This window comes from Molossus molossus, unplaced genomic scaffold (assembly GCF_014108415.1).
Source record: "Molossus molossus isolate mMolMol1 unplaced genomic scaffold, mMolMol1.p scaffold_m16_p_6, whole genome shotgun sequence".
In the NCBI taxonomy this organism is placed as follows: domain Eukaryota; kingdom Metazoa; phylum Chordata; class Mammalia; order Chiroptera; family Molossidae; genus Molossus; species Molossus molossus.
In genome coordinates, this window is record NW_023425399.1 from 27,217,136 (window position 1) to 27,236,561 (window position 19,426).

At 56.3% G+C, this 19,426-nt stretch overlaps 1 protein-coding gene across 1 annotated transcript; it reads left to right on the forward strand.

Moving 5' to 3' along the window:
• Positions 1 to 367: 367 nt before the first annotated feature.
• HSPA12B (heat shock protein family A (Hsp70) member 12B) lies at positions 368 to 19,066 on the forward strand. The gene is made up of 13 exons (XM_036244870.1): positions 368 to 410; positions 5,882 to 5,941; positions 7,613 to 7,710; positions 8,729 to 8,853; positions 11,659 to 11,845; positions 12,192 to 12,296; positions 12,596 to 12,712; positions 14,628 to 14,802; positions 15,591 to 15,677; positions 16,109 to 16,213; positions 16,311 to 16,569; positions 16,896 to 16,999; positions 17,570 to 19,066. Exons 2-13 carry the CDS (start codon positions 5,899 to 5,901, stop codon positions 18,229 to 18,231), a joined length of 2,067 nt encoding a protein of 688 aa, XP_036100763.1. The 5' UTR covers positions 368 to 410; positions 5,882 to 5,898; the 3' UTR covers positions 18,232 to 19,066.
• The last annotated feature ends 360 nt before the right edge of the window (positions 19,067 to 19,426 follow it).

The window sequence follows — 19,426 nt, forward strand, 5'->3', positions numbered from 1 at the left end:
CAGGGGAGCCCTTCGCAGCTGAGCCGCAGGAGGCCGACAAGGGGTATGGAATTTCTCTTCCCCGCCCTCCGCCTCCCCTCCTCACCCTCTCCCCTACCCACCCCACCTCCCGGGCTGCTCCGGAGCGGCGGCCAGGCGCTGGAAAGGCTCAGGGAGGGGCCCTGGACGCCAGGCTAGGCTGGCCCCTCAGCGGAGGCCCCGCGCAGGCAGGCCCCGCCCCGGCCTCGCACATCTGGGCCGAGAGCGGGGCCCACCCGGCAGCGCTGCCGGCGCGGCCATCCGGCCTGGGGGAGGGGGCGGCCGCGGGTGGGCGGTGCGGGCCGGCGCACATCGAGGGCGCAGGGCGCTGCCACAGGCTGCGGGGCCGCGGTCCGGACCGCTGGACAGAGATCGCTGTCGGGAGGGCGGAGGTGAGTGCTGAGGCAGGGCCGCTGGGCTCCCGGAGAGGAGCAGGGCGCAGAGGTTAGCCATCCTGCCCCGGGCGATCCCCGCCTGGGCTGTCGGCTGAGACCCCACCACAAACTTCCTGAGCCCGAGGGGCCGGGTGGGGGACAATCTGTAAGCCCCTCTCCAGCGGGACTGTGCCTGTGGGCTCCCCTCCAGGCTGTGGGACCCCACACACGCTCTGCAGAGTGAGGGACCGAGAGACTCCTTGCTGTTGGGGGTTGGGGACTGGTGTGGGGCTGGAGGCTGCTCCAGGGGCCAATTTGTGGAGCAGCGGTGCCTAGACTCAAGTAGGTATCTGTGTGTGTGTGTGTGTGTGTGTGTGTGTGTGTGTGTGTGTTGGGGGGGGCATCTGGTATGGGGGGACCTCCCGTATGGGGGGACCTCCCAGGGTCTGTGGTCCCAGAAGTTCTAGAATGGCTGGGTGGCCAGGGTGCCACAGTTCCAGAGTGTGGACTGGCCTCCTGACCTAGGACTCTGGTTTCTCTCTGTGAGGCTAGCCTCGGGGTCCAGGTGGGGTGGGGTCTGGGCTCCCTGCAGGGCAGTGGGGCTGGTGTGGCGGAGAGAGACTGGGAGGGACTAAGCCCTAAAATATAGACTCCCTGTGAGGGCAAAGGCAGCCCTGGAGCCCCAGAAGGTGAGGGAGGTGATGGACTGATGGGCCGCGGATGGGAGGGGCTTCAGGGCCTGGGCTATGTGGGGCAGAGGTTGTTTGTGAACTGGCTGCTCCCATGATGGGGACCCACTGGGGTGGAGCAGGATGTATGGAAAGAATCATTGAGAACGGGAGGGGCCTCAAGAGGCCATTTATGTCACCCCTGTCCCAGAGACAGATTGGAGCCGCTCTTTGGGGTTTCTGATCTGTCTCCTTGGCCCTGGTTGGCCCAATCTCTGGCTTGAGAGAAATGCCTGTGGCCTCTCTTTGCCTGGCGAGAGAGAGTCCAGTCCTGTGCTGTTAAAGGGCTGGCAGGATGCTGAGCAGTGGGTGGGAGAAGCTGGAAACCTGTGGGGGGAGAGGGGAGTTGTGAAGATCCGGGTGGGCTCTCTGTCCTCACCAGCAGAGAACAGGTATGTGTGGAGCCCTGAAATCCAACATCGCATGCCCCTGGTGCTCTGGGGGCATAAGTACCCAGCCTTGACATCTCCACCCTAGGAATAGATCCTTGGAGAATTCTATCAGGCAAGAAATCCTAGGCCTTGTGATTCTGAGGACACTCTAGGATGGGAGTCTCCAGTTTTGAGGCCCTACTCAGCCACACCCTGTCCTGATCCACAATAACTGATAAATCATACTTATTGAACAGAAGTCAGTGCTAGGAGTTATGGTGAAGTTGAAGATTAGAGGTCGACATGAGGTCAAGGGCTAGGGGTCATTAGTCCACAGGCAAGGATAGGTCAGTCCACGGGCAGAGTTAAGGATCTGAGTCTGTAGGTAGGGTAGTGTAGGGATCAGGTTGGGGCAGAGTTTAACCTGCACTTGTACTCAGGAAATGAAGTTTCTTTCTGCATAAATCAGACCGCCCCACCCAATTATTCTCAAACCCAAGCATCAGCAGTCTGAAATTGGTGAACCCCTGGGGCATGGTCTACCTCACTCCATTTTCAGCCGTGGACTGCCCACACATAGTTTTTGGGAACTGAGGTTGTCCTGAGCTACATGGTCAGAATTCTCCTTAAATGGTTCTGGGTATAAGTGCATGATGGGGGGAGGGGGTGTCCCGAAGACAGATGGGGCTGTCACGCTCTTCTACCTTCACCTCTCAAGAAATGAGCAGGATCCTCCTTCTTTTTTTATCTTCACCCGAGGACTTTTTTTCCATTTTTGTTCAGATAGAGTGGGAGGGAGAGAGAGAGAGAGAAACATTGATGTGAAAGGGACACATCGAGTGGCTGCCTCCCACGTGACCCCAACCAGGGCGGGACGAATCACAACTGAGGTACATGCCCTTGGCCAGAATCAAACTCGCGACTCATTGGTCCTCGGGCCGACACTCTAACCACTGAGCCAAACTGGCCAGGGCAGGATCCTCCTTCTTTAACACAAATTGATTCTGGTCTTCCATCCCTCCCTAAAAAATGCAGAATGACTAGAATAAACTCTCGATAAGACCAAAATATTCTAACAAGAGAAAATTCAGAATCCACATCATGAAGAGAAAGAACACTACTCACATCTGTCTAACTCTCTGCCCTTTGTCAAGCACCTTTTTTTTTTTTTTTTTTACCTGAAATTGACTCTCACCAGCTACCTGTGTGACCTATTTTGCAGGAAAGGCACTGGGGCACAGAGACAACAGGACATACTCCAGCCAGTTGCCATTGTAGGCCCTTGCCAGCCCTGAGACCCCAGTGCGGGGCACTGAGTGAATTACATACCCAGAGATGGGAGGTAACCGGACCAGCTTCAGACAGCTAGGGGGATTATAGGCATCCAGTTTGGACGTGGAATCCCCCAGTTAGAGTGATGACTCTTGACTCTTCTCTCCTGGTGGTTCTAGATCGTTTCTCCTCCAGATACAGTAGTATTGGTCCAGAAAATCCATTTGTTCATTCAACAAAGTGTTTCCCCAGCCCTTAACTCAGAACCTGGCATAAAGAAATGCTCAATAAATTTTTGCTAAAGAATCGAAACAATGTACAAATAGGGCTGCCAGCTTCTCTCCCTTGTGTCCTTGATCCAATGTTTTACAGTCAATTCTGCAAAAGGGAGAAAATCCTGAGTTGTAGTGTTTTCCTATTTCTGTGGTGTAAATGCTCCCATCATGGCTGGTTTTGAGCCACCAATGTGATGTCAATGAATGTGGAATTAGGAAGAGATGTACAGAATCAGTTTTTGCCAACTGGTGGGAACCAGTTCAAGCATGCCACTCCATCACCCTGAACTGGGTTCTTGTCCCTGGCTCTCAAGGGTCTATTTGCTTTCCCTTTCCTCAGCATCACCCACCTGCTGTACAAGTGCCCATGACCAGCCCCTATCATTCCCACTGATTCTGATTTTCTGAAGAGATAGAAACATCGATGAGAGAGAACATCAATTGGCCGCCTCCTGCATGCCCCCCACTGGGGATCGGGCCCACAACCTGGGCATGTGCCATGACCAGAAATCCAACCAGTGACCTCCTGGAGAATGTGTCAGCGCTCAACCACTGAGCCACATCATCCAGGTGCCCCCTGACTCCTGGGCATCCAACTGTGAACCTCCAGTGACAGCAGGATTGAGTGTGTCTGGAAATCTCCATGGTACTGGCCATGTGAGAGTATCTTGGGCGTGTCTGAATGTCTGTGCATGATGAGGCTGAGTTGTGTGAACTGGGCATGAGCAGGGTGGGGGGCAGTGCCCAGTTCTGTGTCTGTCGGTATTCTATTAGCAAAACTTCCTGATAAGGCCACTGGCTACGGAGAGGGAGTGAGCTCTGGGCAGCTCTCCTCAAGCTTTTTTTTTTTATCTTCACCCAAGGACATTTTTGCATTTATCTTCAGATAGAGCAGGAGGGAGAGAGGGAGGAAGAGAGAGAGAGAAACATCAATGTGAGAGAGACACATCAAGTGGTTGCCACCCACACAACCCCAACCAGGGCCAGGGACAAACTGCAACCGAGGTACATGCCCTTAGCAGGAACCGAACCTGGGACTCTCTGGTCCAAGGGCTGATGCTCTAACCGCCAGGGCACTGTCCTCAAGCTTTGTGTTCCCCTGGGTACTGCCCATACTTCAGCTCCTGACCTCAACCACCTTCCTGTAACAGCGATTCTCAACCTGTGGGTTGCGACCCCTTTGGGGGTCAAATGACCTTTTCACAGGGGTCACCTAAGACATAACAGTAGCAAAATTACAGTTATGAAGTAGCAATGAAAATAATTGTATGGTTGGGGATCACCACAACATGAGGAACTGTATTAAAAGGTGGTGGCATTAGGAAGGTTGAGAACCACTGCTTAAGTGCTAGCTCCATTCACTCACCCTCTGCCCTCTCCTCGCCTGGGCTTACCTGACTCCTACCCCTCCCCATCATTCCACCTAAATGCGGCCCTGAGCCATTCAAACAGGTTTCCAATCTCATCTAACAACTGAGATGTCATGAAACCAGAGCAGGCATCTTGGTCTCTGTGGCCAGCCCACCTTCCTGGAGTCAGCCTTTATGCACAGGTCCCTCCCCCTCATACTCTGCTCTCTGCCTGTGACCCCAGACGCACATTTCCACCGTAGCTTCTCCCTGATCTCTAGGTCCTACATCCTCTGGCTCCTTGGTCTCTCCATCAGGAGTTTCAGAACTGCACCCAGAGCACTGCCCCTTCCCTCCTGCAAGCCTGCCCTTCTCCAGTGGTCTCCATCTCACCACCCATCTGCTAGTTTGAATCAGATAATGTCATCCTTGACAACCTCCTCCATAACCAATCCAGCCATCTTCCAACAGCCCTGTTGGTTTTAACCTCCACTTCTGTCTCAGGATACACAGCCATGACCATCATCAGTCGCCTGGAGCCCTGATTGGGCCTCTGCTTCCATGTTGTCCACTGCAATCCACAGCCCATGCAGCCAGAGGGACCTTTCAAAATGCAAATCTAGTCATGCCCCCACCTCCACTCTGCCACTTCAGACCTTTCAAGATTCGCTGTTGCCCTTCATGTAAAACCAAATCTAAAATGAGGTCCACGAGGGCCTGCCGGCAGGGTCAGGCCAGCCCAGCCCCTCTCTACGGCCATACCATGCTCCCCTCTGCCCCACTGGTATCCAGCCGTGACCTTGAGGGCATCATCTGTAAACTCAAGTCCACTTGGGTAATTATCTGATTATAATCAGCCCCCCGCACTGTGGGCCCCTGGGGCAGAGACAGTGTCTCTCTGGGTCTCTGATGTCCCCCAACACGTGGCACAGAGTGGGCACCCAGAACATACAGGAGCATCCTGAGTCCAACAAAGCAACTGTTAAAAAGACCTTTTTGAGCCCGGCTGGTGTGGCTCAGTGAATTGAACATTGCCCCATGGATTGAGTGGTCCCAGTTCGATTCCTGGTCAGGGCTCATGCTCAGGTTGCGGGCTCGATCCCCAGTAGGGGGCATTCAGGAGGCAGCAGGTCGATGTTTCTCTGTCACATCGATGTTTCTATCTCTCCGTTCCTCTCTCTCAAAAACAAAAAGAAACCAACAGAAACATATTTTTTAAAAAGACCTTTTTGAGACAAGCTGGGACTGTGGAACTGAGCATTAGATGAGATTAAGGAATTACTGTTGACTTTGTTACACATGATAATGGTGTTGTGACTACGTTTTTTAAAGTCTTTATTTGTTGGAGAGACATACTAAAGAATTTATAGGTGAAATAACATGATGTCTGGGATTTGCTTCAAAGGACTCCAGCTAAAAGTAAACAAATAAGCATTCAGTGAGGAAACAAAGGAACAAATAAATGCCATTCTGCATGTCTGTTCCTGTTCACAGCCACAGGGCCTGCAAAGATGCTGGCTGTGCCGGAGCTGGGCCTGCAGGGGCTGTACATCGGTAAGAACACCCCCACCCCACCCCCCGCTCTGCGTGCTGCGAGCACGAGCTCACAGGACACGTCTGCTCCTGGGACCCCCTCTGCCTGTTAGTGTGTGTGTGCAGAGCAGTTCTGTGTGCAAAGGACTGTATGCATGAGCATGTTTTGTGTAGGGTCTGTGTGCACAGGACCTGGTGTGAGTGTGCGTATGTATCTGTCCATCTGTCTGCCTGAGGGCAGATCTCTGTGCACAGGGCCTTGTGTGAGAGTGTGTATGTATGCAAGTAGGTCTGTGTGCACAGAATTCTGTGTGTGTGTGTGTGTGTGTGTGTGTGTGAGTGTGCATCTGTCTGTGGCCTCTCTGCAGGGGTGGGAGGCCAGGAGGCAGGAGGGACACTCCTCAGGAAGTCCACTCACAAAGACCTGGTGGGCTGGGCCTTCCTTCCTGCCTCCCTTCCCAGGCGCAAGCCACATAGCGACTTGGCCCCTTAAGCTGGAGCTGGTGACAGAGCCTAAGCCCATGAGGGCCGCCTGAGGGTGTGACCACCATGTCTCTGCCTCTCCAGCACCCCAAGACAGACTCCAGCCCTGTCTGGGTGCTTTCTAGAGTCCCCTTCCTTTCCTGCCCCTCCCAGGGTACTCCAAGGTCAGGAAGGGCTGGAAGCTGTCAGGGCTGCACACCAGGGCAGCCGCTGAGGGAGCAGAGGCCCTGGGCCCTGGCTCGGCCGGAAGCCAGACAGACCAGTTTGCTTTGTCCCTGGGTCTTCATGCCAGACCCTATCAGCCTCCCCATCCCCATGCATGAATCTCAGGGCAGCCCCAGTCCTCTTCACAGGGGACCTAGCAAAGCCCAGTGTGGTGGAGACAGGCCACCAGCCCACACCTCGGGGACGTCTAGCCAGACAGACCCCTGAGCTGCCTGAGGCTCCAAGCCGGCTTTGGGCTGCCTTCTGGAGGCTGCGCTGCTTCTCCCACCAAAGGTCCAGCTCAGTCCTGGGCCTGGGAGAGAGTCTCATTGGGGCCTCATGCCCCCCAGTGCTGGCTCCAGGTGTATGTATTTTGTGGGGGGAGGCTTGGGATTCACTTCCTATTTTTGTGGACACCCCTGAGCTCAGGGCTGGGCTGGAGAGGTGCTGCCCTGCCTTGATCCTCACCAGGCAGCCAGCTGGGCCTGTCCTGGGCGCTTGGTGGGCATAAGGGGTGGCGGGCGGGAGGGCTGCTCCTTCAGGTTCTGATTAGAACCATGAACTCTAGGGGGAAGGGAGCAGTTAGGTCTGTAGTTCCCCCATTTTTTCTGGTTTCTCCACCCTCCATGCCACCCCAGGCAGGAACTCACCCACCCCATCTCTCTTGCTCTTCTATCTCTGAACTCAGTCTCCTCCACCCCCTTAATGCTTCTCTGTCTCTCCCCTCGCCCATTGTTTCTGAGGGGCTCTGGGGGAGATGAGGAGTCCCCAGGTGAGGCATGTTATCCTCCAGGCATGGGGATGGTCACTTCTAACTGATAATTAGCCCTTCGCCTGCTCCTGCCTCAGTCTCGTTCTTCCTCCCTCCCACCCTGCCCTCCTTCCTCAGCGGGTCCCCCCTTGCCTTGGCCCAGCAAGGACTGATGGGCGAACCTCCCAGACCTGGGGCCCAGCTGCCAACTCCCTACCCTGCTTGTGCCAGAATGACTTACCCTCTCTTTGCAGGCTCCAGCCCAGAGCGGTCCCCCATTCCCAGCCCCCCCGGCTCCCCAAGGACCCAGGAAAGCTGTGGCATTGCCCCCCTCACACCTTCACAGTCTCCTGTAAGCCTGGAGTGGGGATCTGGGATGTGGGTGGCCTGGGTGGCATGGAGGGGGGGGGTGCCCAGAGAGCAAGACCTGGAAGGGCCTGGGCTGAGCCGGGGGTGCCACCGTGCCGCCTGCCCCAGCACACTCCAGTCATGCTCTGCAGAAGGGTTAACCTTAGGTGACCTTGAAACATAGGGGTAACGGTTCTACTGAGGTGAGCCCCATGTACTACTACCCAGACACCCCCCTCCAGGACGACCTCCAGGCCCCTGCAGCCAGCCTACCCAGGGCAGGTGTATTTCTGAGCATGCAGTTTTTCAAGGTCTGCACTGGCCCTCCCAGAGTAGCCCCCCTCTCCCTCGTCAACTATAGCCCTACCTGAATATATCTGGGCACGAGGAGACACGCTGCTAAAAAGTAGTTTGGAAAGTACTAGCTTGAAGTGTCCAGGACATAACAGGACATAACCCTCCTCTAAGCTCCCTGGGTCACCCTCCCCCACCAGATGGCCTACCCCGAGTTATCCAGCCTGGGGACCCCTTTGTTCTCAGGGAGCCCAGGCCTGGCCTAGAAGGCAGGGACCACTCTGGGCATGTGCACAGGGCCTCTCTCCTCTGCCATAAAACCGACAGTCTGGTTGTGTCACTGTGGCCACAAAGAGCAAGAGGGTCAAATATACACAGGTCCATGTGCTGGGAAGCTGCCAGGAGGAGCATAATTGCTCCCAGCTGGGCCGGGTTGAAATGGTGTGAGATGGGGGTGGAGCTAAGGCTGTGCAGACAGAAGATGGGCAGAGAACCAGAAGCAGGAAAGCAGGAGTTTGAGCTGAAAGCTGCACAGAGCTACCTGAGAGGCGGTTGACATCTCCAGGGATCAGCCTGGAGCCTGGGAAGGGAGGGAAGCCCAGGCAGGCAGGCAGGTGGGTGGGGGTGAATCAGGGCTGGCTGGACCGCAGCCCAGGGAGGGCGGGGCTCCCATGTCCAGTCAGCCTGGCCCTTGGGCTGCCCCCTAACTCTAGGTCTTGCACTTGCAGAAGCCTGAGGCCCGAGCCCCCCAGCAGGCCTCCTTCTCTGTGGTGGTGGCCATTGACTTCGGTACCACTTCCAGTGGCTATGCCTTCAGCTTTGCCAGTGACCCTGAGTCCATCCACATGATGAGGTGAGGGCCGCTGAGCTGGGAGATGGGGGCTGGGGAGGATGCGTTCTCACACCCTGGGATGGGCCTGGTCCCAGAAGTACTCTCACTGAGGAGACATGGGGTACCCTCAGAGCGCCTTCCACTCCGAGTCTGGGCTCCCTTCTGGGGTAAACGGTTGGGGTTGGCCCAGGCCTGGGCCCCAGCCTTTATTGGAGCAGCTCCCTACCCTCTGCAGGAAATATTGGGCTCCATTTTTAATTTTAAAACATTTTACTGAGATATAACAAACATATAGTAAAATAAATATCTGGACTTGTATACAAACACATACACACATATGTATATATGTGTGTTTTTAAAATAAAAGTGGGATATCATACACTTTGCCTTATTTTAAACTTCCAACACTATTTTGTAGACATGTCATGTCAATACATAGCTACCACTTTTTTTTCTTTGTTAATCCTTACCTGAGGATATTTTTCTATTGATTTTTAGAGAGAGTAGAAGGGAGGGAGGGGGAGAGAGAAAGAGAGAGAGACATCAATGTGAGAGGTACACATCGACTGGTTGCCTCCCACACGACCCCAACTGGGGCCCGGGTTCGAACCCACAACCCAGGTATGTACCCTTGACCGGAACTGAACCTGCAGCCCTTCGGTCCATGTGCCAACGTCTAACCATTGAGCCAAACCAGCCAGGGCCTCCATTTTCTTTTAACATTTGAATAGTGTTCCATAGTATGGATGTGTCATAATTTATCCTTTCTTCTCTTGATAGTTTTTGTTTTGTTTTTGTTTTTTTTAAGGCGAGGTTCTCTAATTTTTTACTGTTAAAAGAAATGCTGTGCATTCCTTGAAAACGTGTGCTGGGGTTTCTATGGAGTAGATTCCTAGAGGCAGATTCCTAGGTCCAACCTCTCAAATGAAGAACAAGGACATGAAGGATCAGAGGGTTAATCAAGTTGACACAAGTCCCACAGTTATGATGAAGAGTTCGAAAAATCCATTCTGGTGTCAAGTTTTATTTGAACGAAACATTTCCTTAAATACTGCCTTCAGACCTGCAGATCCTGATCCTCAGAATGTATCTTAGTGGGGTGCCGCCACTAGGTGGAGCTATAGAAGACCCCCAAGGCTCCCACCCTGACGGAATTGGGGAGCAGGAGGCTTCCCCAGGCCCGGCAGGCTGGATGGAAGGGTGGACTGAGAGACAGATAGAAAGGTCACTGTCCCAAAGATACAGGGCCTTGACCTTCTTGAGCCTGGACTGCTGTCCCCTTTCCTGCTCCCTCCACATCCACATGAAATCATAGAGGCTCTGAGCTTGCACAGCCTTCCAGGAGTGAGCACACAGCCGCTGAGGCCATGCTGGCCCCATGCTGGAGCCAAGGACATGTGAAGGGACATTGTCTCTGTCCTGTGGAGGTGACAGTGATAGAAAGTCAATGGGGAGCATCCTGACCTCCTCCCAAGCCCTCTCCACCCCTACCAGCCACCAAGTCCCATCATTTCTGTCTCCCTAGTATCTCTGGAGTACCCATCCACTTCTCTCCACGGTCACCACCCTCTCTCCCCTGGATAGCTTTTCTTCCCCCATCCTCCCTTCCCTCCAGTCTGTTGCTACATGGGGACCAGTGACCTTTCTTTTTATTAATTTATTTTTGTTATAGGTGTTTTTCCTTTTTCTCCCCATTGACACCCTCCTCTCCATTACCCTCCCCCCACTGTCCCCAGCTTTGTTGTCCATGTTCATTGGTTATGGGTACATGCATATAAGTTCTGTGGTTTATCTCTTCCCTTCCCCACCACCCCCTCTTCTGAGGGTTGTCAGTCTGTACCCTACTTCCACGTCTCTGGGTCTACCCTATTCCTCAGGCTGTTGTGTTCATTATATTCCACAAATAAGTGAGATCATGTGGGACCAGTGACCTTTCTGAAGGCCAATGTGGTCATGTCTCAACCTAACTCCACCAAGATAGAATTCTGATATGGCATCGGCTGTTCTTCAGCTGACCTTAACACTCCTGTATTTTCTCCTGCTGCAGTGAGCAAACCTACGGCTAGTTCTCCTGTTCTTCCACCCTCTAAGCTTTTGCACATACTGTTCCTTCTGCCTGGGTTCCCAGTTCCTTCCCCAAAGGGCCACAGTGGCAAGCCTGGCCTCGGGGCGCCAGGGCATCAGGGAACAGTGAGGAAGGGGGAAGGATCTGCCAGGTCAGAGAACTGGGCAGGGAGCTCTGGGTGGAGGTCTGGATGTGCCTATGGATAGGGGAGTTTGGAATCTCATTCAGGTTTTGGGGGGCCTGGCAGAAGTGCAGTCAGCTGGGGTGTAGCTGCTGAGGTCAGATAGGCATGTCATGAATGCCTTGAAGGAGCTTGGCTGTGGAAGACAGCCATGAGCAGAGCGAAATGGCTGGCTGGGAGGAGGCCTCCGCTAGGTGCTGGAGGGTCACCTCAGGAAGCCAGACGCAGGCAGAAGGATGATGGCTTGCTGCTGCCTGTTAAGGGTGCAAGGAGGCGAGGTCAAACGGTATACCTCTTGAGAGCGGAACCAGGGGTGTCAGATGGATACCCTGGCCCCATGGATAGGAAGGATCCCAAGAGCAGTATTCATGGAGATTTAACTGGATGCCAAGCACCATCTTCATCTTCACAAGAACCCAGAGGCAGGTACTATTATTATTCCCATTTTATAGGTGGGAAGACTAAGCCTGGGGGAGGCTAAGTGGCCTGCCAAGATCACACAGCTCATCCCAGAGCCATCACCCAGCCCCCTGAAGAGAGGGTTGCTGCTGACCCCACTGATAGCCCTGTGTCTCTGCAGGAAATGGGAGGGTGGGGACCCAGGTGTGGCGCACCAGAAGACCCCGACCTGCCTCCTGCTGACCCCAGAGGGGGCCTTTCACAGCTTTGGCTACACTGCCCGTGATTACTACCACGATCTGGACCCCGAGGAGGCTCGGGACTGGCTCTACTTCGAGAAGTTCAAGATGAAGATCCACAGTGCCACTGTAAGTCACTTACGGCCCAGGACCGGCTCCTGCCAGGGGGGCAGGGTCAGGAGGGGAAGGAGCAGCTGAATGGAGGGTGGGCAGAGCTAAAAGGGGAGGAGGGGCAGGGTGTAGTGGCTAATGGGGCGGGCTTGGAAGTAAAGGGATGAAGACTGGGAGTGAGCATAGGGTTAGAGGATGGACAGGGCTAAAGAGGGGCCAGGACAGAACTGGCCTGTGAGATTAGAGAGTGGGATGATGCCCAAGAGGGTAAGCACCAGGAACCGGGGTGATCTTAAGAGAGAGGTCATCAGGAAATGGGGGCAGAACTATGGCCTTCTGCAGAGTCGCCCTGTGTCCCTGCCAGGATCTCACCTTGAAGACCCAGCTGGAGGCAGTAAATGGAAAGAAAATGCCTGCCCTGGAGGTGTTCGCTCATGCCCTGCGCTTCTTCAAAGAGCATGCCCTTCAGGTGCACTGCGACCCCTCCCCTGGCCATGGTGGCCAAGGGACCCCCAGGCCCACTGCTTCCCCTTAGCTCACCCCTTGCCCATCTGATGGGTAGCCACTGTCAGAGGTTAGAGGTCATCTTCTCCACTGGTAGAGCCTGCATGGGCCACGTCCGTGTTGGTGGAGCAGGGAGTGGTTGGGGTTTTCCCAACTTCTATGGGAAGTCCTTCCTGAGGCTTGACTAGTTCTTCCAGCTCCCATAGAGGGCTGACACCCCTACCTCAAGCCAGCCGTTCATCTCACTGCCTGCTCCTGCTCCAGGAACTGAGAGAGCAGTGCCCATCGCTGCCAGAGAAGGACACTGTGCGCTGGGTGTTGACGGTGCCCGCCATCTGGAAACAGCCAGCCAAGCAGTTCATGCGGGAGGCTGCCTACCTGGTGAGGACACGCAGGCAGAGGACGTGCTCGGGAGGGCCGCGGGGACGGCCCCATACCCTCATTCACTCCACCACCCTTGGGACCAAAGGTTCATTGTGTGAAGACCTCCAGCCTTTCCCTGCTGGGCATTGTGGAGGTTTGCTGCCCCTGCGGGTGGGGGCTGCAGGAACAGAGGGCCGAGGGACAAGAGGCTCAGCCAGGCCAGCGTAGCCAGTGTCTTGTCAGGTTTCCTAAAGCAGAGCCCAGGATGGCGATTCTTGTACGTTGGTCTCTTGAAGATGGGCTCTCAGGAGACGGGGTGAGGGGAGCAGGACAGGAGAAAGAGCTGAGCAGGGATGTGGTCTCAACTGGAGTCTGGCCTCGGCCTAGTCCCATGGAGAACTGTGCAGGGAGAACTGTACCCCAAAGTTGGCCACGGTGAGGCAAGGGGGCCAATTTTTGTGCATCCGTGTCAGTGTGTCACTGGTTACTGGGGAGAGGGGATCCTCTCAAATGAGGTGGTCCCCATTCAGCAGGGGGCAGCTCTCCAGAGAAGGGGGCAGCTGTGAGCCAATAGCAGCCGACACTGCCAGTAGCTGGGCAGGGCACCGAGAACATCCACTCCAACCAGCATCAGCATTTTCAGGAACCCCACCACCACGGCCCCAACCACTGTAAATTCTTGAGCACAGGAAATAGGACAATAAACTATGAAGGGAGGTGATCTGGGTCAATGTTTGTTGGTTTTCCTACCATAAGAGATACCCAAAGTTTTGGAGAAAGGAAGAGTACAGCTCAGACATCCCCTCTCCAATAGAGATGGGGAAAGAAGAGAACGTAGCCTTCCGGAACAAGACTCATTGCTTGGTCTTGACCTTGGGGCCTTGGAGGACAACCTAGGACCTACAGAAGGAATCTCAGGCCTGCCTGTAGACCCCCTGGAGGAGAGCAGGGCCCCCAACCTACAAGTACACCAATGTGTGAGTCATGCCCCAGGTACCTACATTTGTCACTGGAAGGAGAAAACCCTGAGCCTAGTGGGCATCCCCCTGCAAAGGCCAGAATGAAAGCGAGGCTGTGCCCAGCCAGAACAAACACCCTCCAACCATAATGCCCCTCCCCCTGCCATCCTGCTTCCTCCCACACTGTTCCCTGGCTGCCAGCTCAGGAAGGGCTGGCCCTGGGCAGGAAGACTCGATACCTACCCCTCCCCATTGCCCACTGGTCAGAATTCAGGGAATCCCATAAAACCTATAAACGTTTCACAGGGATTCCCCTGTCCTGATGCAGGAAGTAACAGCTCCTAAGTGTTTTTCTCCCCCTAAATGGTCTGTCTTGGTGCCTGGAATTTCACTGTTAAAGTTTCCTTCCTCCTACACTGGATTCTCCAGGAACAAAGTTCTCCTGGGAGTGGCTACTGTCTGACACTAGCCTGGTGAAGGAGGGTTCAGTGAAGCAAAGGGAGCCTCCCACCATCTCCTTTGATTGATGGTCTGCCCATTACTTACCCCCCCCCACACACACACACACACATACACACACGCACTATCGTAGAGTTCCCACTAACACCCTCAGTGCCCAGCTGGCCAACCAGCCCTGTTCCTGTGAAAGGGACCTTGTTGCAGCCCAGGCCACATTGGGCAGCTCAGAGGGGCAGATTCCAGGTGCTGTAGGTTTTCACTCTGTCTGGGGTCTCGTCCTGCTGGGCAACCCCACGGTGTTCTCGGCTGTGGCCATGCTCCTGCCCAGCTTATTCACAGGGTGACTGTGAGTCAGCCCCAAATTTGTGCAGCATGGAGGGGCCTGAGAGGCCTAGCTTGGGTGGGGTGTGATGGGGAGGAGGTGGGAGCCCCACAGGCCCTGGTTGCCTGCCCCGGGTGCCATCTTAGGTGTGCTAGCCAATGGTGCTCCTGGCCCTACCTCCACCCATCCCCAGGCCGGCCTGGTGTCCAGAGAGAACGCGGAGCAACTACTGATCGCCCTGGAGCCTGAGGCCGCCTCTGTCTACTGCCGCAAACTGCGCCTGCACCAGCTCCTAGACCTGAGCAGCCGGGCTCCAGGCAGAGGGCACCTGGGGGAGCGCCGCTCCATCGACTCCAGCTTCCGGCAAGGTGAGCCACCTCCAGGGTCACGGAGACCAGAGGCTCAGCTTTGTCCAGCATGAAGGAGAGGCCCCCCTGCTCTGGACAAGCCCAATCTGAGAGGGCAGAAATACCCAACCTGGAGTTCAGTCTGAATGAGGAGACACAGCCCTGACCTGGGGGAGCCCAATCTGAGGGCAGAGGTTTCACCTTGTCCCAAGGCAGCACTGTCTGAGGAGAGCAGGACTCAGCCTTGCCCTGAGGCTGGGAGTCTGGGGAGACAGCCTACCCTGGTGGGGGTGCTGACAAAGGAGGACATCAGCCCCCACTCTGAGCTAAAGGGGAGGTCTTCAGGAACTTTCCCCCAAACAACCACTGAACCCTCCCCTCCCTTCCTGACACATCAGCCTGGGGCTCCTGCTGCCAGGGCCAGGCACTGGGACAGCTATGGTCAACTTTGTTTACCGTGACAGGGAGAGGTTCCAAGTCCTGAGCTCCCTGGATCCCCCAAGACCTACCTTGCCCACACGCACAGCTCCTTCACACCCTTCTAACCCTAATTTTGCCACAACCCGAGCCCTGGTCCTGTAGCCAGAAAGACGACCCCTCAGCTGTTGGTTACAGAGCATGAGATGATCCCATCAGGTTTCTCCAGGCCGTTGGGGGTCCACTGCCCTCTCCCATTTAGGAGTGGAGGTTTCAGGAACACTGGCTGCTCCAGATGTTCACGGAGGGCACTGGTGGGAGGATGAGGACTGAGTGTGATAGCTGGGACACCTTCTTCTAACCTCTCCGTCCTGCTGTCCCTTGACCCCCAGCCCGTGAGCAGTTGAGAAGGTCCCGCCACAGCCGCACGTTCCTGGTGGAGTCAGGGGTCGGGGAGCTCTGGGCAGAGATGCAAGCGGGTGAGGAGATGGGGGGATGGCGGGATAAGCTTTGGGCTTATGGGGCACCATATACTGAGAGGGGGAAGGACACATTCACAGTTGGCTCCAGCCCCTAGAAACCCTGCCCCTCCCTCCAACATCTGCTGTACCTAACCCAGCTGCCCCTTCAGTCACCTGCACCCTCACCCCATTCACAGCCCCTAACTCACGCCCCTTCCAGGGGTTCTCTGCAGATGGAATTGCAATGCCCCAGACCATTTTCACACACTCACCTTGTGCCCCTACCAGGTGGCCTTAGCTAAGTTCAAGCACCCTGAAGCCTCACACTCCACATCACCACACCCGCAAGAAAACGGGACCTGGGGCAGGGCTGGAGGGTGGTGAGGAGGGGGTGTGGGGCCGAGGGTGCAAAGCAGGCCACGAGTGTGTGCCCATGCTTACCACTGCAGGAGACCGCTACGTGGTGGCAGACTGTGGAGGAGGCACGGTGGACCTAACCGTGCACCAGCTGGAGCAGCCCCATGGCACCCTCAAGGAGCTCTACAAGGCGTCGGGTGAATAGCCAGGCAGCGCCTTTCATACCCAGCCTGCCAACAGCCCCTGAATGCGGGGTCTGCATTGATGTTCCCCTTCACCCCTGCCCCACCTCAGGTGGCCCCTATGGCGCTGTGGGCGTGGACCTGGCCTTCGAGCAGCTATTGGGTCGCATCTTCGGCGTAGACTTCATCACCACCTTCAAAAGGCAACGGCCAGCAGCCTGGGTGGATCTGACCATCGCCTTCGAAGCCCGCAAACGCACGGCAGGCCCTCACCGTGCGGGGGCGCTCAACATCTCACTGCCCTTCTCCTTCATCGACTTCTACCGCAAGCAGCGAGGCCACAACGTGGAGACAGCCCTGCGCAGGAGCAGGTGGGCCTGGGGGCCACGGCTCAGGCAGGGTGTCGGGATGGGGAATGCCCCTGCAAGGGAGGGAGTGGGCCGCAGGGAGCGGTGGGAGTCAGCCTAAAGCACAGCTGGCGCTCCTCTAGCCAGCCTGGCGGCAGGGGGCGGAGCATGAAAATAGCCCACCTAGAATATGCGGCCCCAACTGGGGCAAGAAGCAGGCCCTAGCTAAAGCCCCTGGGAGAGTGGGGCTGGGATAACACACAACGTGCAGTTAGTGCCCAGACACATCGGCCTGGAGCAGCAGTGGGACTCAGGACCCTGACATGGTCCTGTGCCCCCTTCACCTGCAGTGTGAACTTCGTGAAATGGTCCTCACAGGGGATGCTCAGGATGTCTTGTGAGGCCATGAACGAGCTCTTTCAGCCCACGGTGAGCGGGATCATCCATCACATAGGTGAGTGCCTGAGCTTGGGCCCTCTGTGTACGCCCACGTACACACCCAGGTGCGGGAACAACTGCCACTTTTAATGCCTGAAACCACACATCAGTACACTGGAATGAGACTGAGAACCACCTGGAACACCTGGCTGGGAATTAAGGTGATGTGTAGTCTTGCCAGGTTAACTTCTGGTGCCTCAGTTTTCCTGTTTATAAAATGCATTGATAGTATTGGGTCCCCAAAACTTGTCACAGGGATTTAAATGAGCTGCGGTATCTAGAGAGTGACCTCAATGTCTTGCAGGCAGTATACCTTTAACAGGTGCAGATCCTTCTCTCAGGCCCTCCATGTGGGAGGAGGGGTGCACTGTTGGGGAGGCAGAGCACGAGAGGATCGCTAGCAGCACTCAGTGAAGTGCTGTGTTTTTCACCAAAACCGGGCAACTGTTTTACAGTTAAAACGGCTAGTTTCTCATTGTCAGGCAGATAGAGGGGAGGTGCCCATGGCCGTGCAGTGGTGGCCTCAGCAGCTCGAGCTGTCCCTCTCCTCCCCTTACCTCCTCCTTACATCCACCCCATCCCGCAGAGGCGCTGCTGGCGCGGCCGGAGGTGCAGGGTGTTAAGCTGCTGTTCCTGGTGGGCGGCTTCGCGGAGTCCGCTGTGCTGCAACACGCGGTGCAGGCCGCGCTGGGCCCCCGCGGCCTGCGCGTGGTGGTCCCACACGACGTGGGCCTCACCATCCTCAAGGGCGCCGTGCTGTTCGGGCAGGCGCCCGGCGTGGTGCGGGTGCGCCGCTCGCCGCTCACCTACGGCGTGGGCGTGCTCAACCGCTTCGTGGACGGGCGCCACCCGCCCGACAAGCTGCTGGTCCGCGACGGCCGCCGCTGGTGCACTGACGTTTTTGAGCGCTTCGTGGCCGCGGAGCAGTCGGTGGCCCTGGGCGAGGAGGTGCGTCGCAGCTACTGCCCCGCGCGCCCAGGCCAGCGGCGCGTGCTCATCAACCTGTACTGCTGCGCCGCCGAGGACGCGCGCTTCATCACCGACCCGGGCGTGCGCAAGTGTGGCGCGCTCAGCCTCGAGCTCGAGCCCGCGACCGCCGACGGTGGCCCTGACGCCGCTGGTGCGCCCCCCGGTCGCCGCGAGATCCGTACTGCCATGCAGTTTGGCGACACCGAGATTAAGGTCACCGCCGTCGACGTCAGCACCAATCGCTCGGTGCGCGCCGCCATTGACTTTCTTTCCAATTGAAGGCGCGCGGGCATAGTGCCAGGCCGGCTCTGTCCGACCCGGCCCTCTTTCGGTCCCGGGCGCTGGGGACCTGGCAGGGGCGCACAAACGTCTTTGTTCTCATGTCGTTGCCCTTTATCCCACCCTCCTGCCCCGGGAGATGAGGTCCCAGGAGGGTGGGTGGGGACACATCCAGTCTCTGGCTTTGGGATTGGGCCCTTGTTCGCTGGCTGTAAGGCAGAAGGGCTTTGCCAAAGGCTGAGGTCAAGACTTGGTCAGCACGCCCACAGGGAACACGTGACTCTGAAGACGGAATGCTCCAGAAGATTGGGCCCTAGCCTGAACTGAGGGTGGGGTGGGGGTGGGGGGTGAGTTGGGAGGGAGAGGCCAAGCAAGGCCGTTAACTGGAGAGGCAGCGAGAAGGAGGCTTGCTGGAGGGCCCAGTGCACTGATTGATGGGCTCAGCCCACACATGCAGCCGGGCAGAGCAGCCCTGTGCCACAGAAAAATGACTGGAAGCTGACACAAGAGGGACCTTCCGGGGTGTGGTGCTGACCACCCAAATATGACTGTTAATTGTAGAAAGGGCAGTGGCAGGCTAATGAGAAGGAAGGTACAGGGTGAAGGCACTTATGAGGGAATGTGGGGGTAGCATGCTGGGGGCAGGCTTTCCTTCTGGACAGATGGCTCGCCTGGGAAGGCCCCAAGGGCAACCTGTGAATGACCCACTTGAACCCTATCCCAGCCACAAAATGGGAAGGGGGGTGCACTAGGAGGTCAGAGGGAACTTGAAGGACTGGTCTCAGCTCTGCCAGTCAACTCAATGCCTGCCCACGACACGCAACAGCCCTACCTGCCTGAGGTGACAACAAAGTGACAATAAAGCATTTATGCTGGTACCTCACAAGAGGGGACCCCAGTGGTGTGGTCGAGGGGCCTGGGTTCCATAAAGGAGAAAGCCTTCAGCTGTGTGTGGAGCTCGGAACTGACCAGGAGAGGGTGCTGCTGTCTTATCAAGCACCAGAAACAGAACTCCCGGAGTCCCTAAGACCTCTCTCTGGCCTGGGCAGAAGGCCCTTCCTCATCCAAACTGTCTTGGCAACTATTCCCAGGCCTAACATGCCATCACCTGTAGACAGCTCTTGGGGGCTAGATGCTGTACTAGCACACAGTGCCCTTGCCTCCTACAAGTATGAGTGTAGCCAGAACTGTTCCT